Source organism: Apis mellifera, linkage group LG2, assembly GCF_003254395.2.
Source record: "Apis mellifera strain DH4 linkage group LG2, Amel_HAv3.1, whole genome shotgun sequence".
Lineage (NCBI taxonomy): Eukaryota > Metazoa > Arthropoda > Insecta > Hymenoptera > Apidae > Apis > Apis mellifera.
The window spans coordinates 12,239,848-12,259,685 of record NC_037639.1 but is presented as its reverse complement, the minus strand read 5'-3'; the positions used below and the strand labels follow the sequence as shown (position 1 = coordinate 12,259,685).

The following is a 19,838-nucleotide window of genomic DNA, read 5'->3' as shown; positions in this document are numbered from 1 at the left end:
CGAAAATAAAAATCCGAGGTCGAGAGCGATCAATGGCACGAATTTTTTTTTTTTTTTTCGAGATCGGTAGGATCGAATCTATATCGCTCTGGGCTTTGTCGATACGGAAAAGGGAGGAAAGCCGCGGATACTATTGGAGATGGAAAAGTATCGGTGAAGTATCGCGGCTGATTTTACGTATGATTGGATCGCAATATCTCCCCGGCACAATACCCTTTTTGCACGCTATCGTTCCGTTCCATCAATCGTTTACGAACGGGGGGGGAGAAGTAGTGTCGATACTAATAATCGAGCTCTCGCCGATCGTCGTAGAACGACCGATTGCTTCCGCCGGCATGATTGCTGCCACGAACCTATAAAATGTTACGAGAACACGGCCGGATAGGTTTATGATGACGATTCCGTGGAGAGGATCGTGATCGATCGATCCCTCCAACTTTCGGGATACTATTATATTTTCAAACGTGTCTTACAGAGAAATTCGACAATTGCCTTTTGCTTGAGAACAATTGTATGGAGCAATTTCTTTCGATCGAAGTTGTGGGAACTGGTTGGATGAATGAAAGAAGAGAAATGCAAATTGGAGGAAAAAGATTAATGGAAGAGTTTTAAAAAATTGGATACACTCATTTCTGTGATTCAGTTCAATGTGGAAATGAACAAGAAATTACGGAAATTTAATCAAAATATCGTTAAACTTTCGAATTGATTATCAACGGTGAGAAATATTTGAGAACGTGTCATTTCTTTTTTTTCGCCACGATGAAAAAGATTAACGCGAAAATTTCGATTATACGACGCCATAAAGGTCAATCTCCTTTTGATCCAAGGACGAACAACGCATCGAGTTAAGCCATGTTACCAGGCGACACGCTCGTGTATCTTGTAAACAGGGTGTACACGTGCATGTTGCGTGCACGTGTGTTCACGCATGTTAAGCAGAAAGAGGGAGCAAAGGATACCGAGACTGCGGTCAGAGTTACTACGCAATAGAATTTCATTACAAGTGCCACGTACACCGGGGCAATGTTTTCCTGGTGCAATATGCGAATGCTTCAAACATAGTCCCCGCATGTTATTGCCTTCTTCCATTCCCTCGCCCAAAATACCGTAAACCGCGTCACCTCGTCGATCGACTCGAAGATCACGAACCGATGGATACGTATGATCCCTCGAAATGAAACCTCCAAGGTGCAAATATCAAACTTGACGATAACATCTTGCTTTTATCCTAGAAAAAAAAAAGAGAAAAAGAACAAAAAGAGGACGAGAAAGAGAGAGATTCTAGAAATAGATCGATCTACAATTGATTAAATTAACTCGCGCGAAAATTCAAATTCGAATATCAAAATGAATAGCAAATAAATGAAAAACAGGGAGCAAAATCGCAAACTCGGAGGACTCGAGAAGAATTCTTCCACTCGCTCGTTCCAGGCCACCTTCAATTACCTACTAATTTTCCCTTTTCCCTTTTTTCGAAAAAATTATTACACGCTGATTATCTTCTTCAAAATTTCGTCAAACCACTTTTCCTCTCGACTTGGAAATCATCCAAATTCAACGAAGCGATCGCAAACATCGGTGTTTCTTTCCAGTCCAACGGGGAAAATCGGTACATTGAAAAATGGTATTGTTTTCGTGGTATTATTTCGAGGACAGGAGGAGATAAAGGAACGTGTTCTCTATCGCGTCCCGGCCAAGTACATAATTGCAGAGGAGGAGACCGAGGAACGGTTGATAAGACCTCTTCTTTCCTTCTTTTTTCCAACGTGGTATATCTTTTTTTTTTTTTTTTTTGCGAGAGAGGAGGTTGGCTCGCGAACTTTTCTTGATAAAAATAATGCCGAGCCTGGGGAAGAAAGGGGAGGAGGGGAAGAAATTAAGCGGAGCCTGTTTCTGTCCTTCTGTTCATCGTCGGAGATACGGCCGTATTTCATCGTCGACGATTCCTGGCCGACGAGATCAAAGTCCAAGAAATTCTCGTCCGTGAAGCGAGTTCGACGAAAGAATTGAAGAGGCACATAAGCACACGAGGTTTCCAAGTACACCTCGCGCATTCTTCCACGCCAATGTGCAATGATGAATTTATTATTATTACTATTTATTATTATTATTATTATCGGCTAATGATTTCGAGCGGTAAATTAACGAATAAAAGAGTTGTGCATCAAACTGCTTGACGTTTATATTCTTCTCGTACGGCTAATACACGCATACCTGTCCCCGTTTACCGCATCTGTTGTATTACGTAAGTGATTGATAACCCTGGAGGAGGAAAAAAAAAAAAAGATGACGGTAATTATTATGCGGAACACATTTACGCTTCTTCGAGTGAGCCATCTTCTCCTCTCGCCGGTTCTCGAGAATTTACCACGGCGTATTATCCATTCGCGTTAACTCCTCGTTACGATTATTTCGTTATCCCTGTTCTCTCTCTCTCTCTCTTTCCTCCCGCAAAAATTTACGACGACCATTCTCCTCAACCACGATCTCGTTTACGCGATTCCGAGCATAAACAGCTGGAGCGAGGCCTTCGTCCAATCGTCGAAATCCCCTCCCCACCCCCCATTGAAAATGAACATTAATCGCCGTGCAGACCTCTCTTCCTGCGCGCATGTTATGCATTCCGTAATGGCGTGTCGTTGGAAATTTATTAGCAGTCCCTCTCACGCGACTCTCGAGCGTTCACCTGTCAGTCCAACGATACGAATAAAACGCTGTGACAGTTTACAACTAATTTTACGGAAGGGACGAAGTCGTAAGTCACTTGGAAACAGCGTTCCCGGCCTGTTAAGGCCTGTGATATTATAATAAAACTACGGCCTGTAGTACTATTCGAGGAAGAGCGTGGAAACAGAAACAACTCGATAAAGTTTCTCGGAATTTGGAACGAGTCCTTCTGGAAAATTAAACAGTCGTTGAGAAACAGTCGATCTTTCATGTCGAACGGAGCTTCCTCTTTTATTTTTAATAGAAACGATGCTCACGGGACGAGATTCCAAATATTTCCCCCATTCGCCAGACATTCACATTCTTCGTCACGCAACCTCACTCAATTTAGACCCTCTTCTTGCACAGTCTGTCGGTCAACAACGCGTGCTCACGTGGCGTGATGGTATATCTTTGATGTCTGGCTTCCTTCGTTTTCGAGCAGTTTTCAGCCGGGCCAAGGGCCACTCTCGTCAGGACTCGCAACGGGGAGGGCGTGCGACGAGAGGTTTCGCGAGCAACGTGGTTTGCCCACGTGTTAAGGAAACACGCACCTTCGTGGATCCCGGTTTTAGAATTTAATTAAAACATCACGCCTGTGACGAGATCCCCAGCGATGGATTCTTGCACGAGCAGCGATGATTCTCTTTTCTCTACTGCGCTGGATCTTGGAAATAACGAAAGTAGAAAGTAGATTTGAAAGAACAGGGATGATTTGGAGAAATAATTGATCGAGAAAAATTGAGAAATATTTGTAAAATGTACATGTAGCTATTTTCTATGAGAATCAAATATCCAATGGAAATAATTAAAGAGTGACGATATTTGCATTCTTTCGGGAGACAACGTTAAACGAAATAAAAAGGAGAAAGACAAACTACTTGATACCGTTAAAATGGAAAACAATGGCGTTTTCCCATGTTAGAAGTTTCTATAGAGTGGCTATTGTTAATAAATTCGCTGAAACACGTTGCGCAATTAAGTCGAGGGACGCGTCCACCGTCGATAACACCTGAGCAATATTAGAACAATGAAACGCACGACGAGGAAAATAACAAAGAATGCAAGCATAGAAGATATTTTCCGTCTTGACGAAAGATTAACGCGATACCTGTTCTCACAAGCGGGTCAAACGTGTACGAAAAAGAAGAGAAAGAGTAACGAAAGAAAGAAAGAAAAGCGATCGATAATGGGAAAGATAGGCTCGAAAAGAGTTGCAAAAGATTCGAGGAGGTCGGGTTGAACAGCTACATAAATGTCATCGGAGGGAAGGAAACTGTTAACGAAATGCATCGTTCATCGATCGGCGGACAGAGAAGAACCCTCTACGCGATTCCTCTTCCCCATCTGTACCATCTGCGTGTTTCGTTCGTCAAATCCATCGCATCCATTTGCAATTAGCAATTATCGGGATTCAGCGCGGAAACCGGGTGAATTTGATTACTTGATAATTTCCACCAGACGCAGATTCCGCGTGGAAGAAAGTGGAGGGAAAGACGCGTCGTCTGGAATCCAGCGTTATGATCTCTCAGTTGATTGAAAAAAAAAAAAAGAAGAAGAAGAAAGGAGGTATAAATAAAGTTGATCGTCGAGCGAATATCCTCCGATATCCGATATCGCAATTTGCCGCGTATAGAATACTGCGTATGCAAAATGTTGGAGAGGCGATAGATGTAGATGATCTCGCGACGACGATCGCAGAATTGCAATTTCCTTGCTGATAAGAACCTATTCTACCGAGATGGTTGTAAGTTAACTCGATAAAAAAGAAGGAAGAAGGTGAAAAGGAAAAGGGAGAAACAAGCGCAGCTATAGCCGTAATATTTCTTCTGTAACGAAATGTTAAAGACAGATCGTCTTAATCGGATGAGATCGCGACCACGAGGGATCGTTAATTGGAATACAGTTAATTAACATTCGAGGCAGGTTCGAGAAATAATTCTATTATCCCGTGGCGAGAATCTCTCTCGAGAAGTGTTTACGAAACACCGATTAAGAAATGTTATTTATCGAGTGGTTATATAAGGATTATACGTAACGGAGGGGGGGAAATTGGGAGGGGAAAATCTTGGCGAAATCTCGAAAGAAATTGGCGCGACCACGCGGTTCGTTTAACAGGGGGCGAAAGTGTGACACTTTCACCGCGTTGATCGAGCAGATACGAAAGGAAAATTCGATAAATTATTAAATTCCACGCGAAGAATTCAATCGCCTCGTTTCCATCGAAAATCGATTTCAAATTAATTTCCTTCTTTCTTATTATTATTATTTTTTTCGTTCCGCGTCGATCAAAGAGTACGATTCTTTCGTTTGGCGGAAAACGAAGGAGCAAAGAGAGAAAGAGAGGGAGAGGGAGGAATTTTCACCGCGATATCGTTACCGAATCAATGAGGGGGAAACTCATTTAGCCAGGAATTGAGGCACGCGACCGCATTCAAGCGGCGACAATAAAGACATCGCGAGGTATAAGTTTAATTGGTACTCCCGTGGCCGGGTCTGCTCCAATTACCAGAACGACGACGCCATTCGTCGAGGAGGGGAACGACGATCATCGGCGCGAACAATGGCGCTCCATTTTCGTTAAAAATGCCGGGGAAAGCGAAGATGGTCCACGCAGGCGAGGCCGAAGAATACCTCGAAGAAGAGGTTGACCGAGAGAATCGGATCGGATGACCGTAAAAGGGGCGGGCAGAGTATTTTAATTTTGGCGCGGGAAAGTGGCCTCGACGCAAGTACTTTTTGCCTCGCTGTTTACCATCTATCTACCCGTTATATCCATAAACGCTCGTGTTTCTCGGCTCACCGTTTATCGGAATTAAAGTGATTCTTCGTATCCGTTCCGCGCGATACTCACCTGGAACAGAAAACGTAAGAGACAAAGATTAACAAACGATCCTCCCTTGAATAACAAATAATACGTCAAATAAATTGCAATCGTTTTTCTATCAAAAAGTGTATGTAAAAATAATCGAGTATCTTATTAGCCAGACGTATATCGAAAAACCTTTTATGAAAGCACACAGCTTTGTGATGGCGTTTCTTATGTAAATTATGGTCGGTCACCGATCATTTTCAAAAGCTGCGACTTTAATAAATTTATCGCGGGGACAGATAAGCCGCCGGGCGAGGAAAATCTCTCCACACACGCGTGGGCGTTTATTCCGGACAAGCAGTTTTCCCCGAAGCAGTTCCCTACCGAAAATCGGCGCAACGAGAGAAGGAAAGGAGCACGGTCGAGGAGAGACAAATCGCGTATACGAAAGCAAAGCTGTGAAGAGGGTCTCGAGTGTTTCAAGTTGGCAAGCCGCGAGGTAGCTTCGGCACTTTCGCGGCTGGAGTATCGCACGGCAGGGAGAAAGAAAAAGGCTTCCCTCTTCAAGTGCACGGTAAGGACTCGCCTCGAAGAAGACGAAGAAGAAGAAAAAGAAGAAGAAAAAGAAGGCAGACCAAAGTCAGCGGATTCCTATCGTCCATACCGGTTATGCCAACTTATTGCTCCCTATCGGGGCAAACTTCCACATCCTCCAAATCACTCTCGAGAGATTCTCCTCTCCTCTCGAGGGACCCCCTTTCTGACATCTGTCTCTGTGATCATCGATACGACCGATACGTCTAGGCCTCTCGAGTGTTACTCGCGTTGGCAACCGGTTCGATAATTCCATGCCAAAGGAAAAAGAAGGAAGAGAGTAAGGCGAAAGACGGAGGCTTTTTGCCTTTATCGAAGATTGCGGCTCGATCGTCGCACGTGATTCGAGCAATTAATACAGGATTAATATGGGATGCGATTAAAAACGACGTGTACGCGGAGGATAAAACGCATGATTTTCCACGAGCCTGATGGAAAATGAGGGAAACTCGAGATAGAGGACGGGCAATCCTCTTTGCGAACGAGCGAGAACAATGATCTCCTGCGTTTATCGCGTGTTCCACTTTTCTCCTTTCTTTTCTCGCGCGATCAGCTTCTATAGAAAGAGCGCAAACTTGCGTACAATGCATATGGGGGATGGAAGATAACGCACGAGCACACGTTTCCGAGGGAAACGCCTTTTCCACGTGACTCGGCCAGGTAATTCATCACGATCTCTTTCATGTCACGGAAACTCGGATGGAATTCTCGGCCCAACTCTGTGAAACTTTCCATCTCTGTTCGCGATACCCACAGATATCCCTCTAACAATCCTTCTTACGAAACTTGGACAAGTGGATGGAATTAGAGGACGAGGAATCGAGCGAAATTCCAAAATGAAGAGAAACCGATTTTAATCATTGATTCCATTAACCTCCGTAGATATTAATTTCGATAATCGATAGCCGATTATTCGTTGTCGAATCCGCTTATTTTATTAATCGAACGATAAATAATAATATTCTAAATACGCAAGAAAAAAAAACAATCATTTGCTACAGTCATCGCGCACATATAATATCAAATGGGCGCGGATTTGCATTCCAAAGAAAGAATCCTCGGATCGAAAGTCCAGGAGGCGATCGCACGAACGAGATCTTTGAAGAGGCTTTCGACGGATGTTTGGCAGAGAAGCATTACCCACTTTTATCCTACACTGGCTCGGATTATGATGAATCTTGGATCGATGGAACGGCGGCGAACGGAAACGGACGGTTCGTTAAACGAAGCAAATCGTAGGAAACGGGTGTACCGCATTGCGAGACCGCATTACCGACCGTACTCGGCAACGGCCATAATTCAACGGGGCTTCTATAACTTCCCCCTTTCGCCCATTTCCTACCTCCTTTCTGTTTCCCTCTTCCACCGGGTACACCGTGCGGTGTAATATTCGAGGATGCAACGACGAACGGTGCACGAGAAACGGGCATTAGCGAGGCCTCCACCACCACGTTCACTTACTCGCTTTCGAAACAATTATATCGACGGCTAGCATCGGTCGTCCCTAGCTTTGTCCAACAGATCTCGACGCCGTTTATCTCTCGTGTTTATCCCGCTAATCCTTGGATTAAAGATCGCGCGCCAAAGTCAGGAGGGGAAAAGAAGAGAGATCTATTCGAATCTTTCGAAACGTTGTCTCGTCTTTCGTTCCCGATGATTTTCGAGGAGAATGATATCAAACGAGAAGATTATAACATTTCCAAACAATAACAAAATTCTCGACGAAACTTTAGATGTTTGATGATAATTATAATTTTAATCCTTCGAGGATATATGTATATTTCGTTTGGACGTGTCAATTTTAATTTTCGTCGAATATTTAAGCAAATAATAAATAAACGTTTCGAATTCGAATGTAAAATCTAATAATTTGCACGGCGCGACTCGATACCCAGCAATTACGGACCGTTATCGCCGTACCTTTGCCGCATCATCGTCCACGATATTATTGATTTCCCTCACCACGCGGGTATCGCTCATTTCCGCATAATCCTCCGCCGAGATTACGAGCCAAAATCGATACGGGAATACGTAGTGGACGCGTTGGTAAAAAATTGTTTGTCGAAGCGAAGAATATTTTGCTCGAACTCGTTTCACGAAGGCTTTATCTCCGTGCGAGATATTCGGCAACTTGTCCGAGGATGAGGAGCCGGGTCCGGGATTCGAGATCTCGGCTCGAATCGAAAAGAATTTTGGATTTCGTTTGTTGGCCGGCCACCCAATGCTCCAAGAATTGGGGCAAACAAGAAGCATATGCGAGATTTCACTGTTTCGAGACTGTTCCGGGCGACGAAACGCGGCGAATCTCTCCAATTCCGTTTCTATCCGGGCTGATCGAATACCGAACGTCATATCGTGAAAGTGATTTGTTTCGGGAAACGGGACAGCGCGCGGGACAACGTTGGATGGAAAGGTGGAGACGGCCGAGGAGTTGATTAGTTGCGCTCGCGTATCGATAGTGGAGGGAGATTGTTTCAGTTAGATATGGAAAAAGTTTAGGCGAGGTTGGGTATTATATCATTCGTGATTGAAACGTGAAAACTTTTCTCTGCGCTTTTAATAACTATATAAAGAGTAATAGTAGTAGTAGTAGTAGTATCGAGAAGAGTAGCAAGTTTCGATGAAAAATTTTCTAAACTTTAAAAAGTTAAAAAAAGAAGAAAAAAGTCCTCGAGTTATAATTAAAAAGGAAAATTTGGATGGAAAGTTGTTTCGAACATGTTAATTCACGGTTAATCGTTAAACGCGTTTGCGGATAAAAATCTGGCGAACAAGTGACGCGGAGTGAAACGCGGAAAAAAGTTCAAAAGAGTTTCCATAATGGATCGATAGCTGATAGCTCGAAGCGGTTTCAGACGTCTCCGAGTATCTTGGCTATTTTTGTCGAACAAAATTCTCCGCCTTTGCTTTCCGTTACGGGACAAATTTTCGCGGAGGGGAGGGGGAGAGATCGTCGACGGGAAGCTCGATGAAAGGGAGGAAAATCGTTGAAAGTCTGACAAAGAAGGCGTGGCGGGAAAAGAAGTTCCGGCTTCCAAGTCGCGCTCTTCTTTTGCAAACGAATTTCCACGGTAGAAAGAGAGACATCAGAGAGAAGCCGAGCCCGACAACGGATTAACCGTCCGTGATCTGGCTTTTAAGATTCGTTAGATTAACGCCGTTTGATTCGATTAGTGATGAATTGGCGATATAATAGGAAATTATGAATTTAGGAAATTTATTCAAATTTATTGTTATTGTCGATTGGACGAATGTAACCAGTGATGGGCAACAAAATTTATTAGTCGAAATTCCAGACATAATCGGAAATAATTGTAACGTCAAACGATCGAGATTATATGAAAAACTATAACAATTATGAATAAATGTTATTTAAGCGTTTTAATAAGTAATTACTCGAAGTAATTTTATTCGAAATTTAACCAATTATTTTTTTTCAACGGTATGGATATTGAAAGAAGAAAAAAATATTACGTATTGTTTTTCGAGACATTTAAAAATTTGAGAAGAATTTGAAAATAGAATTTCGTACATTGAAGTACATTGTATCGTATTCGAAGCATTTGTTTGCAAGCGTATAAAAGTTTCGATGCATCCCACGTCGGGAACTGGGTCCCATGGGGCGAAAATCACGTTAATGGAGTAAAAAGTCACAAATTGTTCGCGTTTCTTCGCCGTTTCAAAAAGTTGAGGAAAACTTCGCGAATACTAGCTCGATGGCCAAATTTTTGGAGTGCACGTTTCCTGATTGCGAAACGACCAATACGAGTAAGATAAACACTATGTCCCCTATATGTTCTTATTTGTTTATTAATTTATTTATTTATTTATTTTTCTTTACAAAATCTCTCCCAATTTTTAACGAACAGCTAATATTTATCTACGTGCGAATGTTTTTTGAATGAAAATGCCTACAAAAACAAGAATTTGTCCCGAAATAAATTCGAAAACTCGATTTGCATGTCCTTGCGCCGTTAATTTGCCAGGATGGAACTATCACGACCGCCAGTGGCCCGGTAAACTTGATTTCCCCCTTAATTAAAGTGTATCGACGACGAATACGACGAACAAGTTGTCCCACATAACTACTTGTGTCTCCGTTTAAACCTAATAACGCTCCCATCAATTATGCCGCTTAAATTTTGTTAAACGCATTACTACCATTTCTTATTTACCGCGACGAATTTCAAATTCGCGATAAAAATATTTCCATCCTCGATAGCTTTCTATTTTTTTTTCTTTTTCCAACAAAATAAATAAATACGTGTTGCACATGTCATATCTTCAGAAATCGAGAAATCGTTCTCTGATTCGGGCCATTTAAATTTTATAAACTCATCATCTCGATCATCATTTTCTATTATTGCGAATAATTTCAAATTAATAAAAAAAATAATATTTCAATAATTTTCTATTTTCTTCTTTTGCAAAAATAAATATCGTGCGTTTAACAGAAGGAATGGTACTCCGGTTCGAGCCACTTAAATTTTATAAATCGCTGTGAATAAGTTTACAAAAAAAAATTTGCGCTCGATAATTTTCTATTTTCTTTTTTCTTTTGCAAAAATAAATATTATACGTTTAATCGAATAATTATGATTGAGGAATGATCCTCCGGTTCGAGTCACTTAAATTTTATAAACGCATCGCTGCGAATAATTTCAAATTCACAAAAAAAAGAAAAAAAGAAAAAGAAATATTTCCGTTCGATAGTTTTCTATTTTCCTTTTTCGCAAAAATAAATATGGCGCGTGACTCGAGTAAGGAAAGACGAGAGCGACAAGAACAATACCTTCGTCGCCAGAAGTTGAGGAGTTGTCCTCTGGTTCGGGCGACGATCCTGGGGACCCAGGGGACTGTCTACCGAGTCTCGAGTCTGGTCGGCCATACTCGTATCCTCCGCTCGACCCCCTGTTGTCTTCGCACTGTCGTCCCTTTTCGGGGGACACCGATCGTCCGCCGTCCCTCGTGTCTGCCGGAAACGAGCCTCGCTTCCCGTCCCTCGCCTCGGCCCAGCCCAATCTTTTCCCGAAGTCGGCGGCCACCGTTGAACGCTTCCTGAGGATTCCGTGACGGGAATACGTTTACGCGCTTCCATTCGTGAAACGGCCAATTCGATCGTTAAACCGACTTTTTCCCCTCCCTTTCTCTCTCTTTCTCTCTCTCGATCCCAAGATTAAGGAAGTTAAATTAGCCGCGCGCGGAAATCGCGAACCTCGCGAACGATCGAATTTCCGGCTACGATTCCCCTCAGGCTTCTTCTGACCCGATCTCGACGATGCGCAAAACATTCTATTTACGGCAGAATCGGATCGCTTTGGATCTGATGCTGCACCGTGATCGCGAATTCGAATACAACGTGTCTCCTAATATTCGAACGTACAAAAGTGGAAAAGCAGAGACTCGAAATGGCGAAACGAACGAGAAGGAACGCGAAGAAAAAAAAAGGAAACGGAAGCGACGATCAGATCAGAAGAAAAAGGGATCGCGGTGCGCGATCGCTATACCAGAGAGGGAAGCGTTTCCGCGGCGTAAACGTACTCCCTGGAGTCGGTTGAGGTGGCGGTGGGCGATCTCCTTCCGGCGGTGAAGTCGCGGAATTCCGTAACGCACGTTCCTGACGACGTCGGTTGCTGCTGATGCGGCGCTCTCCTCCCGCTGGTCCCTGGATCTCTGGCTTCGTGGCAGGCATCACGGACATTTGCCAGGTCAACGTTGGCAGTAGTCTTTGCTTCTTTGGCGGGAGATGGCGGCGGAGACGTTGGTGGCGATGGTGATGGACTTCCTGCACGACCAGAACTGTAGCACACAGCTGCCTTCCGCAAAGTCTCCCTGCACAGCTCGGAGAACATGCTGCCTCCCCCATGGCCGTGGCCCTTGCGGACCACCTTCCTGTCCCTTTAACCTCTATCTCTTCCCCCCTTCCGCCAAGCTCGATCCGCTTCGAACCTGGACCCGCTTCTAATCACACCTCGATTCCGCTTTTATCGTCCGGTTTTCTCACAAATCCCGGCCGCGTGCCTCCGACATCCTCGTCGTCTCTGCACGCAGGGAACACGTAGCTCGCGGTCCCGAGAATCGTTCGACGCTACATCGTCACTCGTCTCTACAGCTTTTACAGGAGGGGGCCAGGTTACAACGGGTTATTACAACGAAACAAACGAATATAAATGGGGGATCGCTACGTCCTCATCATCCTGCCAGCCTCGTTCCTTTCCCTTTCCTCGTTTCCCTTTCCCTTCGAATTCCTAAAATCCCCCAGCTCTATCCTCATCGCCCCAACTTCCACCACTTCTCTAAAATCGAGAAAGAACGTTAGCGCGCCACGCGATTCGAAATAATTAAGCGCAGGTTGGAGGGAGATGGCGAAGGAAGAACGAAGGACAGTCTTGGATGAAAACTACTTTACACGTAGACGTTCCGCCTGATTTGCACGCTCGCGAGCGTGCCACGAATTTCCCTCTTAACTAGTCGCACGTAAGCTCGGTATAAACGCCTTTTAGACAATCCCCTGTGAGAAGGGTATATATATATACACAAGAGAGAGGGATGAATAATGGTAGAGAGAGAGAGAAAGAGAAGTTTCGAGTCGTTTCCATAAAGCAGTGGACGAGCGTGCGCTCCCCGGCGTGCGCGAAGAGGGAAACGATACGTCCGGGAAATGGCGTTAGTTAGCGGCGGCCAAGACTAGGAAACGTTCGGCGAGGCGTAGGCCGTAATAAAAATGTCTGGCCGGTTGCCAGCCGTTGGGAAATTTACTGGCCGCCCTCGGCCACGACAGCCTCGACAACCTCGCCAGTTGTAGCGGAACCCGGAACAAAGCGTGCGGGGGCTGCACGAGAGTGCATCGACTCGTTTGCATTGCGGTTCGCTCTAACGCTGTTAACTCGATGCCGTTCGCGAGAATATCCAGATGACACGATTACACGACCCCTCCGTCCCTCGAACATCCACCAAGCTCCTTCCGTGACGCTTGCTTCGATATTTGGAGTTCTCGCGGAAGAAAGAGGTGGTGGGGGTTGTTGCAAGAGAAATCGAACCTATCTTCCAAAAGTCAAGATTAAATATCGAAAGAATTCTATTTTAAAAATTTGATTTCGAATCTAGTTCCCTTCGTTCAAATTTATCGCGCAATTGCGGCCCAAGCTAAAAAATCCCTACGACTTTGTAATGCACCGTTTATCCGAGAGGAATATCGATAGAGAGGATAAAAATAAGGAAAGATGATATTTCGAAGAGGAAGGAGAGATTCGAAAGAATTATGCGCCGACGGGAATATGTATATATATATATATATATATATATATATATATATATATATCGTACGATAAAATCGCGGACGATACATATAGACAGCGTCGCATTACAGGCATCGAAGCGTTATCCAATGCCCGATAACTGTCCGCTTGCCGAATGCAGCCGCGATGATGCCCGTTGTTTCTGTCGCAGCCCCATTTGCCCGGAAATTCTCGAGACAATTGTCGGTTTAATCCCCGCCGCCGATTCCATCGGACAATGCACGCGCCTTCGATCCTCGTTCTCGACTCGTGCTGCTCCCTGCCCGTATCACCGCTCCAATAACGATCGTTCGAGGGTATTTGGAAAACTCTGTCGCGTGGAAAACCGTGATTCCCTCTGCTCGGTCGCGCGATCAATCGGGTTTGGATTAATTATGACGATTCGCGCGAAAAAACGTCGCTTATATTCCATTGAACGGGGGCCGAATTGCGGCAAATCCGATCATCGGATTGCGGCGTGGCCGCGTTAACGAGGCCGTGCAACCGCCACGCGATCCAGAAATCGTTCGAATTCTGGCATTGTGCGTTCGATGACATTTAACCGAGAGATTCTGAAGATTTGGTGGATCGTGGCCGACACATTGTTGCCAACAGCGTCGATTAGAGCGAAAAGATGTAGACGAAAGAGGATGTCGAGAATTTTCGAGCGATTAGAGAGATCGTTTTCTCGATATCTCCTCCCCTTTGTCTCGAACCGGTCGAATAGACGAATTCGGGATGAAATCGAAACGGGACGAGCGAAAGCGTTCACATCGAATGCGAATGCGAAATCGATACAGAGTTAAACAGTGGAAGAAGTTGAAAAGCGTGGGGATCGGTGAAGGATAGCTAATTCACGTGTTCGCGGCTAAAAACAGACTCATCGACGACCAGCCGGCCTTGCCAGCTGGCGAACGAATCATCGAGCTTCCGTCAGCCTTAGAAATGGAGCACAATGCTACCGTTCTTTTGACGTGTCACGCGTACAACCGGTATTCCCGTTTCCCAGACGTTTCATCGGTTATCTCCTCTAAGCCCCCATTGTTTTTTTTTCTCGATACTGTATTCGAAAAAAATAAAAAAAAGAAAAAGAAAAAAAAAACCAACGTTCTATCAATCGACCAGTTTTATAAAAAAAAAAAAAAAAAAGAAAGGAAAAAAATATTACAACGCGAAAGGTACAAGGACGGGATCTAAACCGGGAAACGAGATTCGCGGTAAATCCAATTCGAAGACACGTGGACGGGGCAACTGTGTGTTTCACGGACGAGAAAAGGAACGTAAGACTCGGATCCCGCTAGATCCCACAAACTCGAGAGCCAATTTAACGCTTCCTATTATTTAGAAGCACCGTGAGAATCCACCTTAATACCGATGGTTACCGCGCAAGCACCGAGGATAAATCATTCCGTCCCGAGTTATGCGAATATATAATTCGCGAGGGTATTAATCACGTTATATATTGCACGCCCCTGAAAAGGAACGCCTTTTAAACGTATTAATCGAGAGGAATATCTTGTACATTCTACGATTGGACAGAATAAGAACGAGGCAACCACGTGATCCGAGCAATCGTACGTAAATGCGTCGCGTGTTTCGTAAATTAAACATCGACGAGAGGGAGAGAGAAAAAACTTTGGGCAAGTTCTCAGCGGTACGATGCGGTTTTTAATTATCTCGCGAACGATTAAAGGATTCCTCTCGAAGGAGCGAGATTAAAAGGGGGACGGCGAAGAAACTAAACCCGTCACGAGCGTATATAGTGACGAGATATTCTCCAGACTATCGACTCGAAGACTATCGAGACGCGATGGAAGCAGATCGTCCACCCACGTGATCGGAAACTCATCTCCGATGGATTATTACACACAATCTCGAGCGGATCTCCTCTCCTCGTTCGAGATATCGATAAAGAAAAAGGAGGCGTTCGGAGGAATTCGAAGGAAGGACGAGGAAAGATTTTTCTCGTCGTCGAATCACTTTCACACCATCGAGGTCGAGTCGAACGAGAAAGGAACGAGAAAGGACGAGCACAACGCGACACGTAGAAAATTCTTCTTCCTACGGGGGAGAGAATGAGTCGAAACGAGGAACCTGTCAGGATGATTTCGTTGCTGGAGGAACAAAGTTCGGTGGAGGAAAGACGAGCGCACGAAACGAAGGAGAAGATGGAATAATTGAGAAAGAAAAGAAAAAAAAAAGAAGAAGAGGAAGGAACGGCAGAAGAAGGAAGCGCACCTCGTCGACGACGCGGCAGGACAGAGCGTGCGTCCTCCTCGTGGCAACGCGGCAGCACGTCATCCCGACGAACGGCGGGCGAACAAACTCGAGCGCAGAGAGGGTGAATACGCACGAGCCGGATCACCTGTACACCGCACGGTCTTCAGGCGAGAACTGAGGCTGCGAGGGAGGGAGCGCGAGGGGGAGAAAGAGCGAGAGGAAGGCACGAAAGGGAGAAAGGAGCGAAAGGACGGAGGAGGAGGGCGAGAGAGGGCGCATCGGTGGTCCGCGTCGCGTCGCGCCGCGTCGAAGCAACCCCTATCTGAAAATTGGCGGTGGTGGTGGTGGTGGTGGTGGTGGAGGAGCGACGCAAAGGTTGGAGGGGGACGGCTGGAGCGGAGAAGCCGAACGCGCGCCGCTCGGTTAGTACGCGTGCAACGGTCCGAGAGGGAGGGATATGCCGGAGAGAAGGCCGACGCAGGGTGGAAGGGAGGCTTACCCTCTGCCCTTTCCCTCCTACCATACGCCTCGTAGCGGCGCTGCTGTTGCATCGATCAGCCGTGCGCTGCCACCTCCGACACTCCCGAAATGGTCAACCCTCCAACTTCTCCTCCTCCTTCTCTTCTTCTTTCTTCGTTCTTTCTGCCTTTCCACTGCATCACTTCCGATCCTTCGATCGGCTCATCGTTCCTATTCCTTATTTCCCACAAACTTTCCTTATCATCGACGATACGCGTTTCATTTATTATCCGACTTCGGGATCCTCGCGCCACTGACCTTGAACGTACAATTTCGTTTCGACTCGTTTCGGGATACGTAACCGAGATTCGAAGGATCTACTCGATCAATCCTTCCTCCTCTTTTTTCCACTCTCCTCGACTTCTATAGGTGGTATGTTTCGTGGCCAAGAGGCACCTTTTCGAGAGCGAAGGGAGAGGGTGACCTTGAAAACGGAGCGGAGAAAGAGAAGCGGGAATTCGGGAGGGTCGCGCGAACCTTTTCACCCCGAAAACGAGCGAGAGGTCGTGTTGTTTCATCCTCTTTCACCGTGGTACTCGAGGATCGATAACCTTGAAGACGAGGCAAGTAGGATACTCTCTCGAGGGATCCTCTCCTCGACTCCCTTCACGGATTCGTATCCATCGTACGGGGAGATATCGTCTTTTTCCACGAATCCTACAAAGAGACAACTTCACATCCTTGCGAGTGGCAACAGATTTCTTTCTTCTTCCTTCTCTTTCCACTTTCCCTTACTCGCTCTTCGAGATGCACACGCGGAATTCCCTCCGTATTCCACGTTCTTGGGAATAATGAAACGTGTATTGATGATTCGATGATAATAATCGGCCAAGTAATCCGTGGCAATTTTTCAATTTGTTCGTTTCGATAACGGCAACATTTCGTTTCTCGAAACGAACATTGGCAAATATCAAAATTTTTCCCTCGTACTTCCATCGCACCCCGCTCGTGCCCCAATATCGATCAAATACACTGCTATTATGTAATGGCGAGCAAATAGAAGATTCTGGCAGAATGCCTATCGGCCTGTGGCATCGGTAAATTTCAAACGAAGGAGAAGGTTAACGAACAAAGAACATAAAATGTTCCACACGAGAATGCCACCACCTTTCCACCTTTCCTTCCATGAGCATGGAAATTCGAATCGATCGTTCCACGTTCGACAAAAGGACGTTGGGAGGATGCGTGTGGGACGAGCCCGCCGCGAATTCGCAACGATTTCTTCCTTCGTTCTTCTTTCGTTCGTCGCGAAATCGTGAACGGAGGAGGGGGGACGAACGTTCGTTCGTCGATCCCTCGCCACCACGTCTCTCGCTCGCCCACATTGCTCTCGGGAGCGACACGACTGGAATCCGCATACGGGTCTCCTCTCCCGAAATTCCGGGCGTGTCTGGCCGGATAGGTTCTCGACGTCGTCGTCCATTTCGAGAAACTGGAGTAATAGGAGTCCAGACGGGGAATATCACCCCGACCAACCCATTCACCGATTTCTTTCTTTCCTGGATGGAATTCAAGAGATTTCGAAGCACGTGTTATTCTCCACGATTTTTGTATTTCCGATCCTCCCTCTCTATTCTCTTTCGGGATCAAATAAACGCTCGTACGAAACAATTAAATTAGTTCCTTCCGTTACTTAAATATTTGCTCGCGACGTTCTACTCGTTTTTGCTTTTGAAATTTCGAGAAATTCTTGCATACGAACGTTTAATCTTCGAAGAAACGATGGTCTTGAGTTTTGATAGAAAAAGTTTACATATTTTTCAAACGGAATTTTATTTTCAATTCCAAATTATCAATCCTCTGGATGATTAATCGAGATTCGTTTTAGAATTTTGTAAACTTTTTTCTCTCGAAAGCGTTCCTGACAAATATGTTTACCATCGCGGCAACGTTTTATGTAAAAAAGTTCTACAATGATCACGAAAATACTGCAGCATTGTTCCCGAGCTATATGCGATATCCTTCCAAACTTCTCCAAACCCTTCTTCCTCCCTCGGCCGGCATCGAGACTCGTGCAGCAAAACTTGTCAGAAATCTGATCGAGTGGAAGCATCGCTCGAGGCGTGAACCAGTCTTTACTCGAGGCAAACAGTCGCACGAGGTTAATTACCAGGGATTAATTTCGCCTCCTCGAGGATATCGGGACAAAGAGGGACGGGACGATGTTGGAAAAATCGAGAGATAGCGTGCCGATAATTAATCGTGTTTCCAACCACGATTTCTCAATCGCGGATTTTCCATCGGGATCACCGTCTTCGTCACTGCGAATCGGAAAAGCGTTTTCTTCGATCGTGTGATTCCTCCACGTGATCCTCCAACGATCGAATTCCTCGAATCACATCCAATCGAAATACAATCTGATTTAATGCCTGTGCAACAGTAAACGAAGGATCCGAACGTAATTTCCAACACGTCGTATCTCGAACGCACACTTCCCAACCATCGATTTCCCATTTCCGTCCAACTGCTGCCTCCTCTAATCCCCCTAATTAAAGTTTACGCGCCTAAAACGACCGCTATCTTTCCATAGATATTTTCCCCATACACTTATAACGCTTCGATATCCTCGAATTTCGCGCCAAAGATACGAAACGAGTCGTCCAAACCAAGAACGAAAAAAGGAAATTGGAACATCGATAAGTCGGAATTCGAAACGATTCTTTCGTTTTTATCCCACTCGTTGTCGTTACATTCATTATCGATCATCGATTTCTACGCGTAACGATCCCGTCGACGAATCTTTCCAACATTGGCGAGAGATACGGGGTTGCTTGGCGCCAACGTCGAGTTTCAACGATACCTTTTACACGTGCGAGTTGGATCGAACGTTCGTTCGTTCTTTCTTTCTCGACAGAGAGGCGGGTTTCACAGAGTTCTGGCTCGTCCGACGTCCGACTTTGACGAGACACATAGCTGCGTACTTTCCATTTAAAGCCACTGAAATCGATCCCCTTTCATAAACCTGGACGGGAAATTCTCTTTTCCCCGCCGGGACGACAAATACGACGCGCGACGAGAACTTTTATCGATACGGCCAGCCTCCGGTTACCAACAATGGCAATGGGACGCAGGGGGGAGGGAATATGGGCTAAATCGAAATCCGCGATTCTTTCTGTCGCCTCGCACGCACGACTTGGCCCTCCATTATTTCCACACAGGCCTATTGGCCCGATTCGAATCCGATTTATCGTCGACGGCGCTCCGATTACACCGAAGAAATGCGCCTTCGGAATGGACGCGGCTCTTGGACACCGGCCAGAATGATATTTCGAAGATGAGCCGCGTTTTCCTCCTCCTATCTCGCCGCGCCTATGGTGAGGAAGGAAAAAGAAAAAGAAAAAGAAAAAGAAAAAATCGGGAAGAAAATTGAAACCGCCCGATACGTGACGGATCCGCCAGCAGGTCTAGGTAAAATAAACCGGGAGATTCGTTGCCCCGGCTGGGTACACAATTCCCGGCGGCTTGGGATTTCACCGAAAAGAAAAGACGCGAGAGGAGAAAACGTCGTTAGTGACTCGGCGTTTCGTCCAGGATGAACGATCGCCTTTTTCTCCGTGAAGAATCGTAAGACGATTCTACTACGTCAAAAGAAATAGAAACGAATAGATGTACGATATCCGTGAATATTTTTCGCGAGATGAAAGGAGAAAAAATACGAAAAAGATCGTTCCTTCAATCCTGAAAAATTAATTAATTTGACAAGAGCC

At 45.4% G+C, this 19,838-nt stretch overlaps 1 protein-coding gene across 38 annotated transcripts in view; it reads right to left on the bottom strand.

Annotated features, from left to right (window-relative positions):
* LOC408685 (MAP7 domain-containing protein 1) overlaps positions 1–19,838 on the bottom strand; it is a 145,421-nt gene that overhangs the window by 35,550 nt on the left and 90,033 nt on the right. For 3 of the 38 annotated variants that reach the window (XM_026439248.1, XM_026439253.1, XM_026439258.1), the window contains exon 2: positions 5,513–5,563. The exons of 15 other annotated variants lie outside the window; for them this stretch is intronic. In XM_026439248.1, coding sequence (XP_026295033.1) covers positions 5,513–5,563 — 51 coding nt within the window. Of the gene's footprint in view, positions 1–5,218; positions 5,277–5,512; positions 5,564–10,907; positions 11,174–11,622; positions 12,309–19,838 lie in introns of those variants that run through there. 20 more of the 38 variants (XM_006569110.3, XM_006569113.3, XM_006569115.3 and 17 more) reach the window with 17 other exon arrangements.